The sequence below is a fragment of the Bos indicus x Bos taurus genome, chromosome 18, assembly GCF_003369695.1.
Source record: "Bos indicus x Bos taurus breed Angus x Brahman F1 hybrid chromosome 18, Bos_hybrid_MaternalHap_v2.0, whole genome shotgun sequence".
NCBI lineage: Eukaryota > Metazoa > Chordata > Mammalia > Artiodactyla > Bovidae > Bos > Bos indicus x Bos taurus.
In genome coordinates, this window is record NC_040093.1 from 171,177 (window position 1) to 196,985 (window position 25,809).

Sequence of the window (25,809 nt, forward strand, 5' to 3'; positions counted from 1 at the left end):
CGGGGCTTGGATGGCTTCTGGATGTTGGTGGGTGGGCTGGCCCCAGCCACCTCAAGTGGACACCCCAGCATGCCAAAGGCAAGAACACCTTATGCCCTGAGTGCCTTCTGGTTTTGAGATGCAATTCACAGAACATAATTGAACCATTTCAAAGTGTACAATTCAGGTTGGTTTTTGTTTTTGTTATATTTTTTAGTTCATGTATTTTCTGTGCTGTGTGATTGTCATCATCACTAATTCCAGTACATTTCCACACTCCAAAATGAAACTCTGCTTATTAAGCCATTACTCCCCTTTGTTCCTCCCCTCAGCCCCTAGCAACCACTAATTCACTTTGGATCTGCTTGTTCTAGATTTTTCATATAAATGGAATCATACAATATGTGGCCTTTTGGTGTCTGGCTTCTTTCCCTGACCGTGGTATTTTCTGTGGTCTGACCACGTACCAGTATTTCATTCCTTTTTATTGCTGAGTAATATTCCATCCTATGGGTAGACCACAATTCATTTAGCCATTCATCAGTTGATGGACATTTGGGTTGTTTCCACCTTTTGGCGGTTAGGGAAAATTCTGCAGTGAACATTAGTGTACAAGTGTTTGCTTGAACGCCTGTTTTCACTTCTCTCACGTAGGACTGGACGTGTGGTGTACTGTTTGACCACTGCGGGCACGTCCAGGCAGCCATCCACAGCGGCTGGCTGCACTGTTTTCCATTCCCAGCTGCCACATGAGGGTGCATTCTGCACTTGCCTTTCCCCGGCCAGCTCTTCCCGCCCATCTGTCCTCGGCAGGGCAGACTCTGTGTGGGCCGGGTGCTGGATGCCTGAGCAGTTAAGCCGCAGTGGGTGACACACAACAGGGCCTGCCGCCCACCGCTCTGCCCGTCCTGGCGTATGAGTGACGCCTTTTGGAACCTGCAGCTGGTCTACTTACTTGCACAACAGGCTTCAAATTCTAGAGAAACACCTCCCTTGACCTCCCCCAGGAGTCACGGCTGCTGACCCCAGCTCTGTCGGTCTGGGCTGGCGTCCACTGTGGGTCAGGTTGTTCCCACCTGCTGCTGGGCGTATGAGTGACGTCTTTTGGAACCTGCGGCTGGTCTACTTACTTGCACAACAGGCTTCAAATTCTAGAGAAACACCTTCCTTGACCTCCCCCAGGAGTCACAGCTGCTGACCCCAGCTCTGTCGGCCTGGGCTGGCGTCCACTGTGGGTCAGGTTGTTCCCACCTGCTGCTGAGCCAGCGCACCTGGCTCCCCACAGCCCCATTCTCAGCATCTCAGGTGGACAGGCAGCATGGCGGCCAGCCCACGTCCCGCCTGGGATGAGCATCCTCGGACTCCAGCCCACGAGCTCTGGGAAAGCGGAGCTTCTCGTCACATCCTCCCACGTGGTGACGGGTGACCATCAGGGCCCTGGGGACAGTTTGGCATGGGGCATGGCATGCCAGTGTTCACCATCACCCCAATATCCTCACGCCTGCTTGGAGAAGGGGCTCCCAGCACCCATTCTTCAGTCTCAAGCTCCAGCTGGCTAATTTGTCAGGTGGAGAAACCGAGGGACAATGTGGTGAGTTGCCACAGAGCACGGGAGGCACTGGATGTCCAAGGAATTACCCGATCAATGCCACCAATGGGGGGAGAGGCCTTCACCTCCCTGGGTTGAAGGCCAGGCCCACACAGGCCCAGAGGGGACGGGAGATTGTGCAATGGCCACGTGTGTGTGTGATGAGTGTGTGTGATGTGTGACCTGTGTGAGAACCTCAGGTCCTGCCTGTCTGTATGGCCTCCTTGTTTCTCTGGGGAATGCCTCAGACCAGTTACTTGCCGAACGCAGGACCAGACGGGACGCTCTTACTCGGGGCCTTCAGCTTCTGGATTCCGACAAGCAGTCCCTGACGAGCAGAGCAATTGCAGCTCCTGTGGCCCCTCACTGTCCGCAGGCCACACCTTCCTCAGCAATCTCACCTTTAACCAATTCACCGTGGCTGATTTCCACTCAAAAACCTTTTCCCCAGAGCTCTGACCACTGATTCATCTCTGCGGCTGTAGTTGAGATTTTTTGTTTAGTCTCTAAGTTGTGTTGGCTCTTTGGGACCCTATGGATTATAGCCCTCCAGGCTCCTCTGTCTGTGGAATTTCCCAGGTGAGAATACTGGAGTGGGTTACCATTCCCTTTTCCAGGGGAGCTTCCTGACTCAGGGATTGAACCCGTCTCCTGTTTGGCAGGCAGGTTTTTTGTGGTTGGGATATCCAAGGGAAAAATAACCTGCCTGTGAGGGCTGCCAGCGGGATCCTGAAAAGAAGCCGTGTCCAGTCTTTCTGACATGTCTGGGGCAAAACGTGTAACCTGACAGCCGCTAGTCCCCAGACGACTGCGTTTGAGTGATTTGCAAAACTGACGGGAAGGCAGCAAACCCATTCAGCGTGGTTATTGACTGTTGCTGTGGCTGAGCCTCTGGGGGTCAAGGTTCGCCCTTTGCCCCTGGAGCCCAGCTTTCCGGGAAGGGTGCGGGGGTGAGCCCTGCCGCCCCGGCTGCACCTTATAACCCCACAGACAGCCCTGAGGCTGCGGGACGTGGACCATGTCTGCTTGGGCAGCCCTCCTGCTGCTCTGGGGTGAGGCCGGGTCCTGGGGTGGTCGGGGGCTGGGGGGAACGGCAGTGAGGCCTAACAGCTGGGTCTCTGCAGGTCTGTCCCTGAGCCCGGTGACTGAGCAGGCGACGTGTGAGTGGGCCAGCCTGGGCACGGAGGGTGCTGCGGGGTGAGCCCGCGGGTGGGTGCCCGGCTCTGACTGCCTCCCCTACTCAGTCTTTGACCCCAGGCCATCCCTGTGGGCCGAGGCCGGCTCACTGCTGGCACCCTGGGCCGATGTGACGCTGACCTGCCAGAGCCCGCTGCCGACCCAGAAGTTTCAGCTCCTCAAGGATGGCGTGGGCCAGGAACCAGTGCACCTGGAGTCCCCTGCCCATGAGCACAGGTTCCCGCTGGGACCAGTGACCAGCACCACCCGGGGCCTCTACCGCTGCAGCTACAAGGGCGACAACGATTGGATCAGCCCGAGCAACCTGGTGGAAGTGACCGGAGCAGGTGAGTGTGGTCCCCAGCCTGGAGGCAGGAGGCGGGCTGCTGGGGAGGCTCCTCTGCTCAAGCCTCACCCTCCCTGTGCTCTTGCTGCCGCTCCAGAGCAGCTGGTGGCCTCGGGCAGTTCCGGTGCTGTCTCTGAGCCCAGTGTCCCCATCTGTTAAATAAGGGTGACTGGGCTTCCCTGGCGGCTCAGTAGTAAAGAATCCACCTGCCAGTGCAGGAGAGGCCAGTTCAATCCCTGGGTCGGGAAGACCCCTGGAGGAGGGCATGGCAACCCGCTCCAGTATCCTTGCCTGGGGAATCCCACTGTCAGAGAAGCCTGGCGGGCTACAGTCCGTGGGGTGCCAAACAACTGGACAGACTTAGTGACTGAACAAAAAGAGGGTGATGTTTTCACCAACCCTAGAAGGCTGTGAGAATAAATGATTGAATCCCCAGGAAGCTGCGGGCAGCCGGCCCCATGCCTTCCACTTGTATTCCCGGCTCACTCCCCCATCGAGACGTCCATCTTGGCTCCCTCACACTGTCAGGAGCTTGGAGGTCCAGGTCGGGCTGGGCCCCCATGTCTCCCAGCTCAGGCAGAGTTACCCAAGACCCCTGTCCCGCTGTGACCCCTGCCCCATCTGCAGAGCCCCTGCCCCCACCCTCGATCTCAACCAGTCCCGTGTCCTGGATCACACCCGGCCTGAACACCACACTGCTGTGCCTCTCGGGACTTCGAGGTGTGACTTTCCTGCTGAGGCTGGAAGGAGAGGACCAGTTTCTGGAGGTGGCTGAGGCCCCAGAGGCCACGCAAGCCACCTTCCCGGTCCACCGGGCTGGGAACTACAGCTGCAGCTACCGGACCCACGCGGCAGGCACCCCCTCGGAGCCCAGTGCCACAGTGACCATAGAGGAGCTAGGTGAGTGGGTGGGCCAGCCCAGAGGGCTTCCTGGGGGAGGAGGCTCCTGGAGGACGAGAAACTACCCTGGACCCTGAGCAGCCCCACCCAGGACGGCTGTGGGAAGCAGCGGCCTGCCTGGGGAGCTGCGTCGGAACCCACCACAGGCAGGCTGTTCCTGGGACAGAGGTCTGGGGGCTGGGCGCCCCCCAGCGGCCTCCCCAGTGACACACCCCTCCCTGCAGACCCGCCGCCGGCGCCCACGCTGACAGTGGACAGGGAGTCGGCCAAGGTCCTGAGGCCGGGCTCGTCTGCCTCGCTCACCTGCGTGGCGCCCCTGAGCGGCGTGGACTTCCAGCTGCGGCGGGGCGCGGAGGAGCAGCTGGTACCCCGGGCCAGCACCAGTCCGGACCGCGTCTTCTTCCGGCTGAGCGCGCTGGCCGCGGGCGACGGCAGCGGCTACACCTGCCGCTACCGGCTGCGCAGCGAGCTGGCGGCCTGGTCCCGGGACAGTGCGCCGGCTGAGCTGGTGCTGAGCGACGGTGAGCCTGCGGGACGAGACCGCGGGGCTGCGAGGGCTGCGAGAGCCCGGACGGAGCCCGGACGCGGCCCTGCCCGTGCCCGGGGCGCGCTCTCCCCCGCGAGCCTAAGGCGAGGAGCGCAGGGCCGGCCCCGGTGGGCCCTGAGGCCGCTGTGGAGGGAGCCAAGGGGGGGCTGCAGGACCCCTAAGGACTCGGACCAGGGGCGTAAAGCTCAGGAGAGGTCGTCGGGGGCTCGGGGGTGCTCCTTCCACAAAACGCGCCCGCACCCCGTTTTCCTGCGCTTACGGACTAGTGCGGAGAGCGTAGGAATGTCCGCGTCCGGCGAGGACCGGGCCGGGTCGGGAGGAAGGCTCCGGGGTGGTCTCAGCCGGCTTCCCGGGAGGGAGCAAGACGGATCTTTCTGGGGGAGGATCCGGTTTGTGCGCCAGCCTCCCGCGCGCTCCCCGCAGGGACGCTCCCCGCGCCGGAGCTGTCGGCCGAACCCGCGATCCTGAGCCCCACGCCGGGCGCGCTGGTGCAGCTGCGGTGCCGGGCACCGCGCGCCGGCGTGCGCTTCGCCCTGGTGCGCAAGGACGCCGGCGGGCGCCAGGTGCAGCGCGTCCTGAGCCCCGCGGGCCCCGAGGCCCAATTCGAGCTGCGCGGCGTCTCGGCGGTGGACTCGGGCAACTACAGCTGCGTCTACGTGGACACGTCGCCGCCCTTCGCGGGCTCCAAGCCTAGCGCGACCCTGGAGCTGCGCGTGGACGGTGAGCTGCGGGCACGGCGGCCCGGAGCCCCCTTCTACCCGGGCGCCTGTCCCGGGATACGACGGGAGGCGCCCGGGGCCTGAGGGGGTGGGGTCGGCCTCCAGGGCCCCGGGGCGCCCCGCCTGGTGGCCTGTCTGCCGCCGCCGTGAGCGCTGGGCAGGTGGGGCGCTTTGGTGGAGATCGTGGAGAGCGGATCCAGTTTTTAGGGTTCAGACTCCTAACCGCTCTGCACTGGCTCGTGCGCCACGCGCCTGTCGGTGGTCGTCAGATTAGGATCCCGGCCCTCCTGGAGCCCAGGTGCCTACGCGGAGGGTCCAGGTGTAATTCTCGCCGAGCCCCCCCGGCCCTGGGTCTGTGTGCTCCTCGGATTTCAGCGTCCGGGACTCCTGGCCGCACAGGTCCCACCTCTGGGCCGCTGCCCCGGCTGTGCCCTTCGCAGGAACCCCACTCCGCTGGGCGGGTGGCGTTTTCCTCCTGGGCGCTGTGTGCCCGTGATGGGGACCCCTGGGGGGCTCAGACCTCATGGCAGGTCTGGGGGGTGGGGCGGGGAGGCCCGCCGGCTACAGCGCAGTGCCGAGGGTCGGAGGCGGGGCGAGGAGCCTCACTTGACCTCCCGCCGCTCGCCCAGGGCCTCTGCCCAGGCCGCAGCTCCGGGCCCTGTGGACTGGGGCCTTGACTCCGGGCCGTGATGCTGTCCTGCGCTGCGAGGCCGAGGTGCCCGACGTCTCCTTCCTGCTGCTGCGCGCGGGCGAAGAGGAGCCCTTGGCGGTGGCTTGGTCCACCCACGGCCCCGCGGACCTGGTGCTGACCTCCGTGGGGCCCCAGCACGCCGGCACATACAGCTGCCGCTACCGCACCGGCGGGCCCCGCTCCTTGCTGTCGGAGCTCAGCGACCCGGTGGAGCTCCGGGTGGCAGGTGAATTGAAGCCCCAGGAGGAGGGGGTTGCGATCCAGGTCTTTGCCCCGACGGTACTCTCCTCCAGGGCTGCGCTTTCATGCGCCCTTCCAGGGCTGACATTGGCTGGTGGGCCTAGACTGCTGGGTGTGTGTGTGTGCGTGTGTGTGTGTGTCGGGGGACTGCAAGGCAGGGCGGGGTGTGGTCACGAGCACCTGTAGGGGGCGGTGGGGGCATGTTTCCTCGCGGGCAGCTGACCAGTCCCCGCCCTGCTGAGGCCTCAACGAGGCCCGCCCTGACTCATCAGGGAGGACGCAGGGAGCCTCCCTCCCCACCATCTCTTTTGTCCACTTGGTCCAGGAAGCTGACCCAGTGGCCGACTCGGGTGCTGATAGTATCCTCGGGAAGTCCTTTCTCCAGCCTGCCTCTGATGCCTTGTGCTGCAGCGGGAAGCTGGAGTTCTCCCTGGGAGCAGGGGGAATGGCCGCCTCTCCCTGATCCATCCCAGGAACTAATAAATGTGCAGACAGCCTTTAAGACGTGTCTCTGGCCCATGGTGGTCCAGGTGCGGGGGGCGGGAGCCCCCGGGCTGGGATCCTGAGTCCTGAAGGTGGGTGGGCTCTGGGATGGATCCTGAGGGTGGAGGCCCCTTCTCTTGCTTTCTCCCATTAAGCTTCCTCCTGCTCCCCAGTCCCCTCCGCCCAACCCTCGCAGGTGTGGGAGGCAGCTGAAGCTCCGGACCTCCTTGACTGGATGGGAGGCGGTTCAGAGGCTGCATTTTACAGCTCTCTTCCCGGCTCAGCGGCCACCAGGTGGCGATGCGGGGCTGTGTCCCGCTCCAAGGCCGGGTCGCCCACCCCGCAGCCCAAGGCCGCGGGAGGGGAGGGGTCCTCTCTGCTCTTCCCCACGGTCCCCGAACTGGACCTCTCCTGGACCACTGACCGGCCCTAGCCTGGCCCTCCAGGTGCTGACATACATCAGTTGTGAGTAAGGCTAGCATTAACAACTAATGCTTGCTGCTGCTGCTAACTTGCTTCAGTCGTGTCCGACTCTGTGCGACCCCATAGACGGCAGCCCACTAGGCTCCCCCGTCCCTGGGATTCTCCAGGCAAGAACACTGGAGTGGGTTGCCATTTCCTTCTCCAGTGCATGAAAGTGAAAAGTCAAAGTGAAGTCGCTCAGTCGTGTCCAACTCTGCTCGACCCCATGGACTGCAGCCTACCAGGCTACTCCGTCCATGGGATTTTCCAGGCAAGAGTACTGGAGTGGGGTGCCATCGCCTTCTCCAATCAACTAATGCTTGGTGAACTGTTTTTGCAAGAAATTTGCCTATTTCTTGAACGGAGAGGTCTGATTGACTGGCACAGAATTGCTCATAGCACAGCTGTAGTCTTCTCATGCCTGCAGGGTCTATAGGGATGCCACCTCTTTCATGACTGATGCTGTGTCCCTTCTCCCTCTCTGTCTAGCTGGAGGTTTATCAATTGTATTTATCTTTATATTTATCTTTATCAAAGAACAGATTACCTTTTGAGAGTGCTCATTTTGGTACTCTTTTCTATTTTGTGATTCACTACTTGCGTCATTCCCTTCCTTCTACTTAATTCTGAATTAATTTCTTTTTCATTTTCTTCAGGTGGAAACTTAGACCATTCACTTTTGGGGGTAAACATTAGTAACAGCTTAAAATCAGACTTCAAAAGCTTTATCTTAGCTTAAATCATGGGAAATTACTTATTTCTGGATAAACAAAGTTTGACCTTTGGCAGCTTCATCCATTCATCCAGTTGGTTGATGACATTGGTCAGTTCTTTTGTATCCTTACTGGTTTTCTGTTTTGTTCTGTTGATTCTAGTGAGAGGGGTGTTGAAGTCTCCAATTATAATTTGTGAATTTAAAGTCTATTATTTTCTTTCAGCTCTATCAGTTTTTATTTCCTGTTATTTTAAGGCTTTGTTGTTAAATGCATACATTATTTGGAACTGTTATGTCTTCTTGGTGAATTGTCTCTTTATCACTATGTAAGTTCTCTCTTTGTTCCTAGTAATTTTCCTTGTTCTTAAGTCTACTTGGTTTGATACTAATATAGCCATTGCAGCATTTTTTGATGTGGAGATTTCATAATATATATCTTTCCCCACTCTTTTACCTTAAGCTTACCTAATTACATTTATTTTTTAAATATTTATTTATTTGGCTGCACTGGGTCTTAGTTGGGGCCTGAGGGTCTTTGTTGCATCATGCAGGATCTTCCCCTGGGACACATGAACTCTAGTTGTGGCTCAGCGGCTTCGGAGCACGTGGGCTCAGTAGTTGTGGTACTCAGTTTCTACGCAGCATGTGGGATCTAGTTCCCTGACCAGGGATCAAACCCGTCCCCTGGATTGCAAAGTGGATTCTTAACCACTGGACCACCGGGGAAGTCCCTATATCATCACACTGAAAGTTAAGTTTCTTATTTTCTTTTTTAAAAAAATTCATTCTGGCAAATTCTTTTAATTGGTATGTTTAGATCACTTATATGTAACAATGTATAAGCTTACGGTTTGGTCTGCCTTTTTCTTTCCTGTTTGCTCCTTTTGTTATCTGTCAGTTTTCCCTTTCCTGCTTTCTTTTGGGTTGTTTCTCAGCTTCCTTTTTAACTCATCTGAGTTTTTGATCATCTGTTTCAGTTCATTTCAGTCACTCAGTCATGTCCGACTCTTTGCGACCCCCATGGACTGCAGCATGCCAGGCTGCCCTGTCCATCACCAACTCCTAGAGCTTGCTCAAATTCATGTCCATCGAGTCGGTGCTGCCATCCAACCCCCTCATCCTCTGTCATCCCCTTCTGTCTTCAGTCTTTCCCAGCATCAGGGTCTTTTCCAATGAGTCAGTTCACATCAGGTGGCCAAAATATTGGAGCTTCAGCATCAGTCATTCCAATGAATTCTCTTTGTATAGTCTTTTTAAAAGATTTCTCTTGGGATTACAGTATGCATACTTAACTCTTTGCAGTCTACTTAGAATTAATACTTTACCATTTAAATGGGATGTAAGACCTTAATAAAGATTCATTTCTTCCCCTGAACTCCTTCTCCTTTGAATAAACAAAGTAGATACACATCTCACAACAAAGTGGGTATGATAGTGCTCTGAGTGCTGGGGTGGGGAGGAGATTCAGTTCCTCAGTGAAAGAGAGCGGGAGGGTGGGGCGGAAAGGGGGAGTCAGATGCCAGCAGTCAGGGCCAGTGCTCAGAGCCTGCATCAGGTGCTGCACAAGGCGGGTCTCATCATCCCCTCTCCTGACCGAGCCGGTCACTAAGGCTCAGGGAAGTCACTTACCTGGGGTCCCCAAGGCGTCCTGATGTTAGGTTCATGTCTTTTCCACTCCCTGCAGCCTGCTGGGGGCCTAAGGGCAGGGGGACATGCATCTCTTGCCTCTCAGTCTTTCCTCACGTCCCATCAGTTCCTCAGCATCTGAGCCTCAGCCATGCTGTGTCTAGGTACATCTAGGACTCTCTGAGACACTACAAGATCTCCGTCTCCCTGGGTCTCAGCCTTCCTGCTCTTAACCTCGCTCGTCAGAGGTCTTTGTTTACTCATGACACAGAAGGAATGAATTCCAGACAGAGGGAGAAACACCGGGAGAGATGGTATAGATGACCAGTACACAATACACAACTGTATGGTGGGGGGTCAGGTTCACACACCATAGAGTCATCAGAGAAACACATGAAAGAAGGCTGATGCCTTGACAGGAACTTGTAACCCATTCAGGAAGCTTTGCTGTAGAAGGTGACACAGTGGAGAGCTTCCCATGACTGTAGAGACACGATCAGATTCGGGTTGTGGAAAGAGCCTGCTGGAGGCCCGTGTGGAGAAGGAAACAACCGTGTGTGTGTATGTGGGGAGTGTATGTAAGTGGCATGTGTGTGTGGTGCGTGTGTTGGTTTGTGTGTGGTGTATGTGGTGTGGGGGAAATGTGTTTGTATATAGTGTGCATGTGTGTGTATGCATGTGGTGTGTGTGATAATATGTGCTGTGTGTGTATGCATGTGGTGTGTGTGATATATGTATGTGCTGTGTATATGCATGTGGTGTGTGATACATGTATGTGCTGTGTGTATATGCATGTGGTGTGTGTGATATATGTATGTACTGTGTGTGTATGCATGTGGTGTGTGTGATATATGTATGTGCTGTGTGTATATGTATGTGGTGTGTGTGTGTGTGATGAAGGCAGGAAGGCGTTAGGAAGGAGACCCCCTGCTGGAATCCCGCGAACAGGGGATGTGGGCCCGCAGAAGGTAATGACGGTGAAGATGGAGTAGTGAGGTAAAACCAACAGCCTGACGACTGGTGGGCCGTGCACGGAGTGGGGAGGGAAAAATGGATGCTGTGCAGGGACAAGAGCACCCTCAGGGCGGGGGAAATGCCAGAGAGGCTGAGGGTCGGAGAGGGTCTCGTGGAAAAGGCAGCTCCCAGGCTGGCCTCGGAGTCGGACTTGAGCAGGCGGAGAGAACAGTGTGTGTGAAGAAGTAGGTGGGCGCGGGCAGGCCCCAGTTACACAGGAGAGGGGCGGGCAAGGAGGGCAGCCACGCGGGCGTGTGAAGACGAGCCTCCCGCCCGAGCACCTGGGGGCCCCTGAGTCCTGAGAGCAGCGCGACCTGGGCTGTCCCGGCTTCAAGGATCAACGCACCCCCTGGATTCAGCTGTCCTGAGACGGCCCTGAGTGGGGAACGGAGGGCAGCCAGGGCTTCTGGAAGCTTCGCCGGCTGGCCTGAAGAGCCTCCCTCCGCGTCCCTGAATGAAGTGCTGTCCCCCAGCAGCCCCAGATTCTGCCCGTAAGCCCCTTGTCGTTTCGGGGACGCCCCAGTCCCCAGTCCAGCTGTCCTGGCTCTTCTGGAATTCAGGTTCCTTGCCAGCGCTGCGCCGCGGCGGGAGGCGCGCTCGTCACTGGAGGACGCTGACGTGGAGGCGCAGGTGAAGCATGAGGGCTGAGCTGCGGCTGAAGGCTTTCCCGCAGTCGTCGCACCGTAGGGCTTCTCGCCTGTGTGCACGCGCTGGTGCTCCAGGAGGGAGGAGCTCTGCGCGAAGGCCTTGGGGCACTCCCGGCACTGGTAGGGCTTCTCCCCGGAGGGCACCCGCAGGTGCCGCACCAGAGCTGAGCAGTTGCTGAAGGCTTTCCCGCAGGCGCCGCACTCACAGGGCTTCTCGCCGGTGTGCATGCGCTGGTGCTGGGTCAGATGCGTGCTCTGGCTGAAGGCCTGGCCACACGCGTCGCACGTGTAGGGCCGCTTGCCCGTGTGCGTCCGCCGGTGCTGGCTGAGGTGGGTGCTGCGGCGGAAGGCCTTGCCGCACTCTCCGCAGGCGTAGGGCTTCTCACCGGTGTGCACCCTCCGGTGCTGGCTCAGGTGGGTGAGCCAGGCGAAGGCCTTGCCACACTCCATGCAATCGTGGGGCTTGGCCCCCGTGTGCATCACCTGGTGCTGCGCCAGGTGTGCGCTCCGGCTGAAGGCTTTCCCACACTCGCTGCAGGTGTAGGGCATCTTGCGGGCCTGGCTCTTCTGGTGGGCCTCCGAGGGGCTCCGGAGGGTCTTCCCCCACTCTCCACACGTCGGGGGGTTCCTCCCCGAGCACGTGCCTGGAGGCTCTGTCCCACAACCATCCGGTGGATCCCATCTTTCCTCAGAAGGAGTCTTCTCTCAGGAGGTGAGGTCTGGCCGCACGTGGAGGCTATCCCCCAAGGCACCAGCTTCACAGCTGGGCTGGGCTAGGGGAGCGTCCTTGTGAGGCCCTGAAGTTTTCCTGAAATCCATGTGGTGGGAGACAGACTGGGCCCACGTTTCCCCTGAGAGTCTGGCCTGCCTCTCTGGGCCGCCCTGGGATTCACAGTCACCACCAAAGGCGGCTCCCGAGGGAGTCCCTCCTCCCAGAGTTTCCGCGGCCCTGTCCCAGGGCTCCGACTCCTCCTAACCACTCCGCTTATAGCTGGTGTCTGTGAGCTCAGATCCCAGCGCCCAGCCTGCAACAGTTCAAACCACAGAGTCACCACTTTTCTCATACCAGGCCTCCCTAACTCTGCCGAGCCCTGACCTCACCCTGAGAGGGAAGCTGTGGGCCACTCCTGACATTTGGTCCCCTCTCCAAAGAAAAGTTTCTCACTTGGTGTCTTGGATGGTGTCCTCCAACACCATCAACCACCTGCGTCACACACACAGACGGCCAATGGGCACATGAAAGGGTGCTCATCATCGCTAATTACGAGAGAAATGCAAATCAGAAGTGAGATACCACTTCATGCTGCTCAGAATGGCCATCATCAAAAAAGTCTACAAACAATAAATGTTGGAGAGGGTGTGTAGTGGGAATATAAATTGACTTGGCCACTATGGAGAACAGTATGACAGTTCCTCAAAACACTAAAAATAGTGTTTGCCATATGACCCAGCAATCCCACTCCTAGGCATATAATCAGACAAAACTCTAATTTGAAAAGGCACCCCTGTTCATATTGTATTTACAACAGCCAAGACATGGAAGCAACCTAAATGTCCACTGGCAGATGAATGGATAAAGATGTGGTATATATACACAATGGAATATTACTCAGCCATGAAAAGAATGAAATAAAACCATGTGAAACAACATGGATGGGACTAGAGATTATCATACGAAGTGAAGTAAGTCAAGAAGAGAAAAATAAGTATCGCATGATATCACTTACATGTTGAATCTAAAATATGACACAGGGACTTCCCTGGTGGTCCGGGGGTTAAGACTCCCTGGTTCCACTGCAGGGGGCGCGGGTTCAATCCCTGGCCAGGGAACTGAGACCCTGCATGGCACATGTCGCAGCCAAAAAAAAAAAAAAAAGACAAAAATGAACTTACCTACGAAATAGAAACAGACTCACAGACCACAGACATAGAGAACAGACTTGTGGTGGCCACGGGGCGGAGGGGTGGGGCTGGACTGAGTTTGGGGTTAGCAGATGCAGACTAGTATGTATAGGATGGATAAACAAGGTCCTACTGTACAGCACAGGGACTATATTCAATGCCCTTGAATAAGACACAATGGAAAAGAATATGAAAAAGAATGTATATGTGTGTATAACTGAATCATTTTGCTAAACAGCAGAAATTAACACAGCATTGTAAACCAATATATTAAAAACCCTGTTATAGGTTTCTAGTCACCCCTCACTCACTACCTCCCTCTCAAACCCTCCATTCTTTAAGGCCCCTGATTTTGTCTCAAATATCAGAAGGAAATCCCCAGGGTTGAACTGATCTGAGAGAGCCAGACGCCTGAGGACATGCTTCCGGGGCTGGCTCGAGCTCCATCCCACCCCCTCATTCCCTGCTGCTTGGACCTGGACAAATCTGCAGAGGCTCAGTAAAGACTGGTTGGGTGAGGGAATCAATCCAGGCTGCAGGAGACTTGCCCTTGAAGCCCAGGCAGATACCTGGGGCTGTGGGTGGTGGGTGATGCCCACCTGGCCTCCCTGAGCCACCTTGGAACCCAAGGCCCACTCTTCACAATCTGCTGGGAAGGCAGTGCACACCTAAGGGGCAGCTGCAAGCTGGCCTGTGAATGGGGTAGGAGCATGCCTGAACTGATCTGCTCTTGACGGGTGTGTACGGTCTGAGGATGCTTGACTGGGCATTGTTTGCTGGACATATTCCAGGAAGGGGGTGGCTGGAATAACTGTCGGTTAGGTCCACAGTAGTGCTCTAGCTCTGCCGCTGGCCAGCTCCAAGGGTTGGGCAGTCTTGCCCTCATTTGGGCCTCAGTTTCCTCATCTGGAAGACGGGATACTATACTGCTTGCCTCTCAGGGCTGCTGGCCATCATCAGGCTCTTGTTCTATGCTAGGCTCCAACTACCCCGGCTGATCTGGGGAGTTTGAAGCGGGGACAGCGTCGGCGAGGATCAGGATACAATAGCTTCAATTAGATATTAATTAGCAATGTAAAGAGTAATAGAATGAGGATAGCTCAGTAGGAAAATTCAGTGGAGAAAAGAGGCTGAGTAGCTTGGTTACACAGGAGACCAATAAAACTTCAAGACAAGAAGCTTGCACCACTTACGTAGGCTGCAGGCATCCTTCCGTTCTCCTGAAGGAGAGGAGACACTGAGGCCTCCCCGGTCGGATCTTAGAAGCCCAGGCATAATTAGTAAGCTTGGTGGGTTCCGCGCTCCAGATGGAGACTCAGCTAGAGTTTGAGAGAGAGAACGACATGGGGAGACCAGTATTTCGAGAAACTGATCCCAATTCTTTATTTTCCATGGCCTACTTTTATACACTGAGATGTTATGCAAAAGTCACGCGGGGTCAGCAGTCCTGACTTTTATCAAAGTCAGGTGCTTCACACAAATGTATACAGAGGTCTTAGAGGTGTTACATCATCTTCTGGCCAGGGGCCCTGCTGACAATTTATGACCCTCTCCTTGTGACAGCGGTCAGTCAACCAGGACACTTATTTCTCCAGGGGTGATTATTCTTAAAAAAGACTCCACCTTCCGAAGGTACCAGATAAAGTTACATTCCTATAGGGTGAGGGTGTAGTTGGTTTTAATTAAGGAAAGAATTTACTTAGCCTAAGGTCTAACGTGATTAATATCAAAGGTTAATACTTATTTCTTCTATATATTCATTAATGTGTGTAAAGGCAGGGAATGTGGAGACTTAGCAACAAACATTGGCTCAACAAATGAAAAACCCTTCACCAATACAATTTCTAATCAGCCCACTATACTTATACTAATGGTTTTCTAACTTTTCTAAGGAACCTGTTTTTAGAAGGTTTAAAGCATCTCGTGCCTCTCACGGTTGGGAGGCTGTGAGCAATCACATGTGGGTTTACATAGGCTGCAGGCGTCCTTCCTGTCAGGCAGGCTAGAGAACCTTCAGAGAGTTTGTAGGTTGAAACACTCCTATCACACCCAAGAATTATTATTAACTGAAGCTCTAAGTTAACTCCTTCTCCGAAAGAGGTGGTGGGGGACAGCCCCCTGTAAAGTCAGAGGTGTAGGTAAGAGCACAAAGTAGTAAAGTAGGCAGGCTCTGGTTATGGGGGTAGATGCTCGAGGATTTCCAGGGGGACTCCTGAGGCTCGATCCCGCCTTTGTGTATGTCGAGCCTCCTTCCTCATGACCTTTGCCATGGGCGGAGTACCTCACGCTGGCCCCCAACAAGTGGGTAACTTCCATTGCCTCGTGTAAGCTTCATTCTGCTTTCAGAAAGAGGCACTTTGACCACTGTGTTCCAGGCAAGGAAATGCACGCCCAACTGAGGGGAGGTCTTGAGTAACTGGTACAGGACCACATGATTAACACAGAGAGGTTGAGTAACTTTTACAATATCACACAGCTAGCTAGTGGCCAAGTCGGGATTTCAGCTCTAGAATCTTCTCCCCCTTTAAGCCCACTATGCGTGCATGCTAAGTCGCTTCAGCCCTGTACAACTTTTTTGCAGCCCTATGGACTGTAGCCCACCAGGCTCCACTGTCCATGGGATTATTCCAGGCAAGAACACTGGAGCAGCTAGCCATGCCGTCCTCCAGGGCATCTTACCAACCCAGGGATAGAACCCTGCCTCTCATTTTTCCTGCTTTGGCAGGTGAGTTCTTTACCACTAGTGCCACCTGGGAAATCCCTAAGCCCACGCAGTTCAGTTCAGTTCAGTTCAGTTCAGTCACTCAGTCACATCCGACTCTTTGCGACCCCATGAAACGCAGCACGCCAGGCCTCCCTGTCCATCACCAATTCCCGGAGTTCACTCAGACTCACGTCCATTGAGTCAGTGATGCCATCCAGCCATCTCATCCTCTGTCGTCCCCTTCTCCTCCTGCCCCCAATCCCTCCCAGCATCAGAGTCTTTTCCAATGAGTCAACTCTTCGCATGACGTGGCCAAAGTACTGGAGTTTCAGCTTTAGCATCATTCCCTCCAAAGAAATCCCAGGGCTGATCTCCTTCAGAATGGACTGGTTGGATTTCCTTGCAGTCCAAGGGACTCTCAAAAGTCTTCTCCAACACCACAGTTCAAAAGCATCAATTCTTCGGCGCTCAGCTTTCTTCACAGTCCAACTCTCACATCCATACATGACCACTGGAAAAACCATAGCCTTGACTAGATGGACCTTTGTTGGCAAAGTAAAGTCTCTGCTTTTCAATATGCTATCTAGGTTGGTCATCACTTTCCTTCCAAGGAGTAAGCGTCTTTTAATTTCATGGCTGCAATCACCATCTGCAGTGATTTTGGAGCCCCCAAAAATAAAGTCTGACACTGTTTCCACTGTTTCCCCATCTATTTCCCATGAAGTGATGGGACCAGATACCATGATCTTCGTTTTCTGAATGTTGAACTTTAAGCCAACATTTTCACTCTCCACTTTCACTTTCATCAACACAAGAGAAGACTCTACACATGGACATCACCAGATGGTCAACACCAAAATCAGATTGATTATAATCTTTGCAGCCAAAGATGGAGAAGCTCTTTAGAGTCAACAAAAACAAGACCAGGAGCTGACAGTGGCTCAGATCATGAACTCCTTATTGCCAAATTCAGACTGAAATTGAAGAAAGTAGGGAAAACCACTAGACCATTCATGTATGACCTAAATCAAATCCCTTATGATTATACAGTCGAAGTGAGAAATAGATTTAAGGGACTGGATCTGATAGAGTGCCTGATGAACTATGGACGGAGGTTCGTGACATTGTACAGAAGACAGGGATCAAGACCATCCCCATGGAAAAGAAATGCAAAAAAGCAAAATGGCTGTCTGAGGAGGCCTTACAAATAGCTGTGAAAAGAAGAGAAGCAAAAAGCAAAGGAGAAAAGGAAAGATTTAAACATCTGAATGCAGAGTTCCAAAGAATAGCAAGGAGAGATAAGAAAGCCTTCCTCAGTGATCAATGCAAAGAAATAGAGGAAAGACTAGAATGGGAAAGACTAGAGATCTCTTTGAGAAAATTAGAGATACCAAGGGAACATTTCATGCAAAGATGGGCTTGATAAAGGACAGAAATGGTATGGACCTAACAGAAGCAGAAGATATTAAGAAGACGTGGCAAGAATACACAGAACTGTACAAAAAAGATCTTCACGACCAAGATAATCACGATGGTGTGATCACTCACCTAAAGCCAGACATGCTGGAATGTGAAGTCAAGTGGGCCTTAGGAAGCATCACTATCAACAAAGCTAGTGGAGGTGATGGAATTCCAGTTGAGCTATTTCAAATCCTGAAAGATGATGCTGTGAAAGTGTTGCACTCAATATGCCAGCAAATTTGAAAAATTCAGCAGTGGCCACAGGACTGGAAAAGGTCAGTTTTCATTCCAGTCCCAAAGAAAGGCAATGCCAAAGAATGCTCAAACTACCACACAATTGCACTCATCTCACATGCTAGTAAAGTAATGCTCAAAATTCTCCAAGCCAGGCTTCAGCAATACATGAACCGTGAACTTCCAGATGTTCAAGCTGGTTTTAGAAAAGGCAGAGGAACCAGAGATCAAATTGCCAACATCCACTGGATCATGGAAAAAGCAAGAGAGTTCCAGAAAAACATCTATTTCTGCTTTATTGACTATGCCAAAGCCTTTGACTGTGTGGATCACAATAAACTGTGGAAACTTCTGAAAGAGATGGGAATACCAGACCCTCTGACCTGCCTCTTGAGAAACCTATATGCAGGTCAGGAAGCAACAGTTAGAACTGGACATGGAGCAACAGACTGGTTCCAAATAGCAAAAGGAGTACGTCAAGGCTGTATATTGTCACCCTGCTTGTTTCACTTATATGCAGAGTACATCATGAGAAACTCTGGGCTGGAAGAAGCACAAGCTAGAATCAAGATTGCTGGGAGAAATATCAATAACCTCAGATATGCAGATGACACCACCCTTATGGCAGAAAGTGAAGAGGAACTAAAAAGCCTCTTGATGACAGTGAAAGTGGAGAGTGAAAATGTTGGCTTAAAGTTCAACATTCAGAAAACTAAGATCATGGCATCTGGTCCCATCACTTCATGGGAAATAGATGGGGAAACAGTGGAAACAGTGTCAGACTTTATTTTTTGGGGCTCCAAAATCACTGCAGATGGTGATTGCAGCCATGAAATTAAAAGACACTTACTCCTGGGAAGGAAAGTTATGACCATCCTAGATAGCATATTGAAAAGCAGAGACATTACTTTGCCAACAAAGGTCCGTCTAGTCAAGGCTATGGTTTTTCCAGTGGTCATGTATGGACGTGGGAGTTGGGCTGTGAAGAAAGCTGAGCGCCGAAGAATTGATGCTTTTGAACTGTGGTGTTGAAGACTCTTGAGAGTCCCTTGGACTGCAAGGAGTTCCAACCAGTCCATCATAAAGGAGACCAGTCCTGGGTGTTCACCAAAGGACTGATGCTAAAGCTGAAACTCCGATACTTTGGCCACCTCATGTGAAGAGTTGACTCATTGGAAAAGACTCTGATGCTGGGAGGGGTTGGGGGCAGGAGGAGAAGGGGACGACAGAGGATGAGATGGCTGTATGGCATCACTGACTCAATGCACGTGAGTTTGGGTGAACTCCGGGAGTTGGTGATGGACAGGGAGGCCTGGCGTGCTGCAATTCATGGGGTAGAAAAGAGTCGGATACAACTGAGTGACTGAACTGAACTGAAAGAATCCCCATACCCATTAGCAGTCACTCCCTATTCCTGATGCCCCACCCCTGGACACCCACTCATCTGCGTCCTGCATCTGTAGATGTGTGTTCTGTATATTTTGTCTAAATAGTCCCTTTGCATTTCCTGACCACTGGTTGGCACACCAGGGACACCCTAATCCAAGGCATCCTTCACTTTACCCAACCAAGACCCACGTCACCTGTCAAGTGCTGGGCTTTGGCCTGTGGGTGGCACTGGTGGCCTTCACATATTTGGGTCTAGTTGGCATTCCTGTGGTCTTCTGTCCCACTTCTGTTTGCAAAGGCACAGCCCCCAAAGTCATAACAATAAACCGTGTCTGCAGAGCTCCATTTGCACACCAGGCACTTACTGACCCTGGTCAGTTCATCTAGACTGCCAACTCTGCCTGTGACCTTCTCCTTTTTTGCACCAACAGGAGGCTTTCTCTTTGGCAGCTCCTGCTTCCTACCCTTCAGTCCTGCCCTCTCCACCAAGTCCAATTTCACATCACTGATGTCTCATGGTACTTCCCTTTTTACCTCCCTGCCTCCAAGCTAAACTTGCCTCTCACCAGTAAAAGGAACCCGATTTTTCTGGTTCCTGTTCTATCATTTCTGTGAACCGTCATGCCCTTTTTCCTATTTTACACGTGGGTGGAGTTAGCTCTGCTAACTTGGCCTGGCTCCTGTCTAGAGAGGCTGTATTTGTTTCCTATTGCTACTGTAATCACAGCATGCAGTGGCTCATAACAACAAATCTATTATATTTCTGGAGGTCAGAATCCCCAGATGGGTCTCACTGGGCAAAAATCACCATGTTGGCAGGGCTGGTTTCCTCTAGAGGCCATAAGGAAGAAATCCATCTCATTGCCTCTTCCACCTTCCGGAGGCTACCTGCATTCCTTGTTCTGTGTCCCTGTCTTTCCTTCATCACTCCTTCTCTGGCTTGAACCTATCTCCTGCATCTCTTCTTCACTTATGTGGACCCTTGTGATTACATTGGACTCGCCTGTAATCCAGGATACTCTTCCCTTCTATGAATCTGCCTTTAGTGCAGTAGATGCAGGAGACCTGGGTTCCTTCCTTGAGGCAAGAAGATCCCCTGGAGGAAGAAATGGCAATGTGCCCCAGTGTTCTTGCCAGGAAAATCCCATGGACAGAGGAACCTGGTGGGCTATAGTCCATATGGTTGCAAAGAGTCAGACACGGCTCAGCACGTACCCACACACTCATCCCTCTATCCAGCTGATCATGATGCCCTTTGCATCTCCATGTCCACGTGTTTGTTGTGCTCAGTCATTTCAGTCGTGTCCGACTCTTTGCAACCCCATGGACTGTAGCCTGCCAGGCTCCTCTGTCCACAGGATTCTCCAGGTGAGAATACTGGAGTGGGTTGCCATTTCCTCCTCCAGGGGATCTTCCCAACCCAGTGACCAAACCAGTGTCTCTTGCATCTCCTGCATTGGCAGGTGGTGTTTTTTTTGTTTTGTTTTTTACGACTGCCACCTGGGAATCTCCATGTCCAGTGAGTGGGAAGAAAAGTTGTGCCCACTTAGATATAGACACACACTTAGGCTCACACAGACATACAGACCCACATAAAGACACGCAGACACACAAATACACAACTAGCATCCAGGATATATAAAGAACTCTTACAACAACAACAAAACCCTTAAGTAACCCAGTTTAAAAGTGGGGAGGACATTCCCTAGCAGGCCAGTGGTTAAGCACTTCGTTTCCACTGCTAGGGTGGGGGTGGGGGAGCAGGGTTAGAACCCTGGCTGGGAAACTAAGATCCTGCAAGCCACCCAATGCAGACATATAAATATAATACAAATGGGTAAAGAAAACATGCAAATGGATGCTCAACATCCTTTGTATTCAGGGAAATGCAAATCAAAGCCACAATGTGATGCCACTTCACATCCGCGAGGATGGCTGCCACCAGAAAGGTAACTAGCGCTGGTGAGGATGTGGAGAGACGGACACTCTCATACCAGGCCGATGGAGATGTAAAACGAAGCAGGCCCTATGGAAAACAGGTTAGCAGTTCCACAAAAAGTTAAACATAGTTATCTTATGACCCAGAAATTCCGGGGCTTCACAGGTGGCACAGTGGTACAGTGGTTAAGAATCCACCTGCCAGTGCAGGAGATGCAAAGATGAGTCCAATACCTGATCAATAAGTTCCCCTGAAGTAGGAAATGGCAACTTGTCCCAGTATTCTTGACTGGAAAATTCCATGGAGAGAGAAAGAAGCCTGGTGGGCTACAGCCCATGGGGTCACAAAGAGTCAGACACGACTGAGTGACTGAGAACATACACACCACCAATTCCAAGAGAAATGAAAGCACAAAATATTATACAGAAATATTCACAATAACACTGTTCATTAAAGAGGTAAGGGAGGAGCCAGGGTATAGAGAGGTATGTTTCATTTTCTGGGTGGGGGGTGGGGGAAACACAACTTCTGATATAGTTGAACATCAAAAGGTTACTGCCAATCACACAGATCAGACACTTCAAGTTAATTTTAGTGCTTTTCCGTGTATGATTCCGGAGTCTGGGCTCATTGAAATTATTCCTTAGATAGGTATCTTAAGTATCCAGGGCCAGTATCCAAAGCACAGAGTGCTTCCTGTTTTTCTCCATCCTGAATTCCCTTCATGGCACAGCACCTGGAAGCAGCTGCACTGACGAGAGCTGATGCTGTGGACAGGAAACCAGAAGAAGCTGGGCTGACGGAGGAGCAGGAAGGAGACAGGTTTGATCGTCCCAGGCTCCCCATGGAATGATGAGACATGAGTCTGGAAAAGGCGGGCCACAGTGGGGAGAGCAGGGGCTTCAAGGTTGGCTTGAGTCAGAATTTAGCTTGGTGGTCATAGGGAAGCCCTGAGGAAAGCTGTGCGGGAGTGAAGGGCTCATGCCTGTGATGGAAACACATGCACGGCTCTCAGTAGGCATTTCAACATCCGGATGGAACAAGGGCTGCCCGTTCCCACACTGCCTTTGCCGCGAGGTGGTCAAACGGACCAACTGCTTCTTAAGGCGGAACCCAATCCTCGCGTCATCTCCCGGTCTCAGGGCGGCGTTTATTCCAGCACCGCAGGGAACACATCTGGGTGTCTGCTTAGTCGCTCTGCGGCCTTTGGGATCTTCCCAGATCAGGGATCAAACTCGTGTCTCCTGCACTGACAGGCGGATTTTTTTTTTTTTTTTTTTACCACTGAGCCACCAGGGAAGCTCAGAAAATATTTTCAATGAGAAAAGCCATACACAAAAAGAGCACATATTATATGACACCATTTACAGGAAATGTCCAGAGCAGAGACAGAAAGTAGGTTAACGTTTTCCAGGGGCTGAAGAATAAATGAACTGGGAGTGATGGCTAAGGGGTTCAGAGCATAGACCCACAGCCGCAAGGGCACACCTGCATCCACAGGTGGTTCACACAAGCGGGGTCGCACCTGGATACACACCTGAGGTCTCACCTGCTGGCACAGCACAGCTGGCTTCCCCGCCCCCTGGCACGCCCCGCGCCCCCTTCTGTCTCCCCAGTCCCACAGCCCTGGTGGGCTGCTGTCTATGGGGTCACACAGAGTCGGACACGACTGCAGTGACTTAGCAGCAGCAGTTCAGTTCAGTTCAGTTGCTCAGTCGTATCTGACTCTTTGCGACTCCATGAATTGCAGCACGACAGGCCTCCCTGTCCATCACCAATTCCCAGAGTTCACTCAGACTCATGTCCATCGAGTCAGTGATGCCATCCAGCCATCTCATCCTCTGTCATCCCCTTCTCCTCCAACCCCCAATCCCCCCCAGTATCAGTCTTTTACAATGAGTCAACTCTTCGCATGAGGTGGCCAAAGTATTGGAGTTTCAGCTTTAGCATCATTCTTCCAAAGAACACCCAGGACTGACCTCCTTTAGATTGGACTGGTTGGATCTCCTTGCAGTCCAAGGGACTCTCAAGAGTCTTCTCCAACACCACAGTTCAAAAGCATCAATTCTTCGGCGCTTAGCTTTCTTCACAGTCCAACTCTCACATCCATACATGACTACTGGGCAAACCTCCACAGTTATTCAGCCTGCCTGTGAGGTTCACAACAATTTTCCCAGCCCTGTGATCATCAATGATTTCAAATTTGCCAATGTAATAATGCTTCATCATCACAATTAGAAACCTGATGATGACTTTGGAGCAGCGTATAATTCAGTTCAGTTCAGTTCAGTCACTCAGTTGGTACGACTCTTTGCAACCCCATGAATTGCAGCATGCCAGGCCTCCCTGTCCATCACCAATTCCCAGAGTTCACTCAGACTCATGTCCATCGAGTCAGTGATGCCATCCAGCCATCTCATCCTCTGTCGTCCCCTTCTCCTCCAACCCCCAATCCCCCCCAGTATCAGTCTTTTACAATGAGTCAACTCTTCGCACGAGGTGGCCAAAGTATTGGAGTTTCAGCTTCAGCATCAGTCCTTCCAATGAACACCCAGGACGGATCTCCTTTAGAATGGACTGGTTGGATCTCCTTGCAGTCCAAGGGACTCTCAAGAGTGTTCTCCAACACCACAGTTCAAAAGCATCAATTCTTCAGAGCTCAGCTTTCTTCACAGTCCAACTCTCACATCCATACACGACCACTGGAAAAAGCATAGCCTTGACTAGACGGACCTTAGTTGGCAAAGTAATGTCTCTGCTTTTCAATATGCTATCTAGGTTGGTCATAACTTTTCTTCCAAGGAGTAAGCGTCTTTTAATTTTATGGCTGCAATCACCATCTGCAGTGATTTTGGAGCCCCCCAAAATAAAGTCTGACACTGTTTCCACTGTTTCCCCATCTATTTCCCATGAAGTGATGGGACCAGATGCCATGATCTTCATCTCTGAATGTTAAGCTTTAAGCCAACCATTTCACTCTTCACTTTCACTTTCATCAAGAGGCTTTTTAGTTCCTCTTCACTTTCTGCCATAAGGGTGGTGTCATTTGCATATCTGAGGTTATTGATATTTCTCCCGGCAATCTTGATTCCAGCTTGTGCTTCTTCCAGCTCAGCGTTTCTCATGATGTACTCTGCATAGAAGTGAAATAAGCAGGGTGACAATATACAGCCTTGACGTACTCCTTTTGCTATTTGGAACCAGTCTGTTGTTCCACGTCCAGTTCTAACTGTTGCTTCCTAACTTGCATATAGGTTTCTCAAGAGGCAGGTCAGGTGGTCTGGTATTCTCATCTCTTTCAGAAGTTTCCACAGTTTATTGTGATCCACACAGTCAAAGGCTTTGGCATAGTCAATAAAGCAGAAATAGATGTTTTTTCTGGCACTCTCTTGCGTTTTCCATGATCCAGCGGATGTTGGCAATTTGATCTCTGGTTCCTCTGCCTTTTCTAAAACCAGCTTGAACACCTGGAAGTTCACGGTTCATGTATTGCTGAAGCCTGGCTTGGAGAATTTTGAGCATTACTTTACTAGCGTGTGAGATGAGTGCAATTGTGCAGTAGTTTGAGCATTCTTTGGCATTGCCTTTCTTTGGCACTGGAATGAAAACTGACCTTTTTAAGGAATCTCCACACTGTTCTCCATAGTGGCTGTACTAGTTTGCATTCCCACCAACAGTGTAAGAGGGTTCCCTTTTCTCCACACCCTCTCCAGCACTTATTATTTGTAGACTTTTGGATCGCAACCATTCTGACTGGTGTGAAATGGTACCTCATAGTGGTTTTGATTTGCATTTCTCTGATAATGAGTGATGTTGAGCATCTTTTCATGTGTTTGTTAGCCATCTGTATGTCTTCTTTGGAGAAATGTCTATTTAGTTCTTTGGCCCATTTTTTGATTGGGTCATTTATTTTTCTGGAGTTGAGCTGTAGGAGTTGCTTGTATATTTTTGAGATTAGTTGTTTGTCAGTTGCTTCATTTGCTATTATTTTCTCCCATTCTGAAGGCTGTCTTTTCACCTTGCTAATAGTTTCCTTTGATGTGCAGAAGCTTTTAAGGTTAATTAGGTCCCATTTGTTTATTTTTGCTTTTATTTCCAATATTCTGGGAGGTGGGTCATAGAGGATCCTGCTGTGATGTATGTCAAAAACTGGAAATAGAACTGCCTTATGATCCAGCAATCCCACTGCTGGGCATACACACTGAGGAAACCAGAAGGGAAAGAGACACGTGTACCCCAATGTTCATCGCAGCACTGTTTATAATAGCCAGGACATGGAAGCAACCTAGATGTCCATCAGCAGATGAATGGATAAGAAAGCTGTGGTACATATACACAATGGAGTATTACTCAGCCATTAAAAAGAATACATTTGAATCAGTTCTAATGAGGTGGATGAAACTGGAGCCTATTATACAGAGTGAAGTAAGCCAGAAGGAAAAACATAAATACAGTATACTAACGCATATATATGGAATTTAGAAAGATGGTAACAATAACCTGGTGTACGAGACAGCAAAAGAGACACTGATGTATAGAACAGTCTTATGGACTCTGTGGGAGAGGGAGAGGGTGGGAAGATTTGGGAGAGTGACATTGAAACATGTAGAATATCTTGTAAGAAACGAGTTGCCAGTCCAGGTTCGATGCGCGATACTGGATGCTTGGGGCTAGTGCACTGGGACGACCCAGAGGGATGGTGTGGGGAGGGAGGAGGGAGGAGGGTTCAGGATGGGGAACACATGTAGGCCTGTGGCGGATTCATTTTGATATTTGGCAAAACTAATACAATTACGTAAAGTTTAAAAAAAAAAAAAAAAAAAAAAGAATCTATCAAAGAATAAAAAAAAAAAGAAAAGAAAAGAAAAGAAAACTGACCTTTTATAGTCCTGTGGCCACTGCTGAATTTTCCAAATTTGCTGGCATATTGAGTGCAACACTTTCACAGCATCATCTTTCAGGATTTGAAATAGCTCAACTGGAATTCCATCACCTCCACTAGCTTTGTTGATAGTGATGCTTCCTAAGGCCCACTTGACTTCACATT

At 51.9% G+C, this 25,809-nt stretch overlaps 2 protein-coding genes across 2 annotated transcripts; one reads left to right on the forward strand and one right to left on the reverse strand.

The window, feature by feature from the left end:
• Positions 1–2,472: 2,472 nt before the first annotated feature.
• A1BG (alpha-1-B glycoprotein) lies at positions 2,473–6,688 on the forward strand. Its single transcript, XM_027514580.1, has 8 exons — positions 2,473–2,619; positions 2,692–2,727; positions 2,812–3,090; positions 3,717–3,989; positions 4,214–4,510; positions 4,960–5,256; positions 5,885–6,172; positions 6,512–6,688. The coding sequence occupies exons 1-8, from the start codon at positions 2,586–2,588 to the stop codon at positions 6,517–6,519; spliced, it is 1,512 nt and encodes a 503-aa protein (XP_027370381.1). The 5' UTR covers positions 2,473–2,585; the 3' UTR covers positions 6,520–6,688.
• Positions 6,689–10,997: 4,309 nt separating this feature from the next.
• ZSCAN22 (zinc finger and SCAN domain containing 22) lies at positions 10,998–12,330 on the reverse strand. Its single transcript, XM_027514461.1, is given in 3 exon segments — positions 10,998–11,169; positions 11,172–11,815; positions 12,299–12,330. Coding segments are annotated over 3 exon segments (759 nt in total). The 3' UTR covers positions 10,998–11,086.
• Positions 12,331–25,809: the final 13,479 nt, after the last annotated feature.

Bases quoted from the DNA above. Each gene is read 5' to 3' on its own strand.
- A1BG (XM_027514580.1), top strand. From the start codon at position 2,586: ATGTCTGCTTGGGCAGCCCTCCTGCTGCTCTGGG. The intron at 2,620-2,691 runs GTGAGGCCGGGT...GGGTCTCTGCAG, and splicing joins AGCCCTCCTGCTGCTCTGGG to GTCTGTCCCTGAGCCCGGTG. The intron at 5,257-5,884 runs GTGAGCTGCGGG...CCGCTCGCCCAG, and splicing joins CCTGGAGCTGCGCGTGGACG to GGCCTCTGCCCAGGCCGCAG.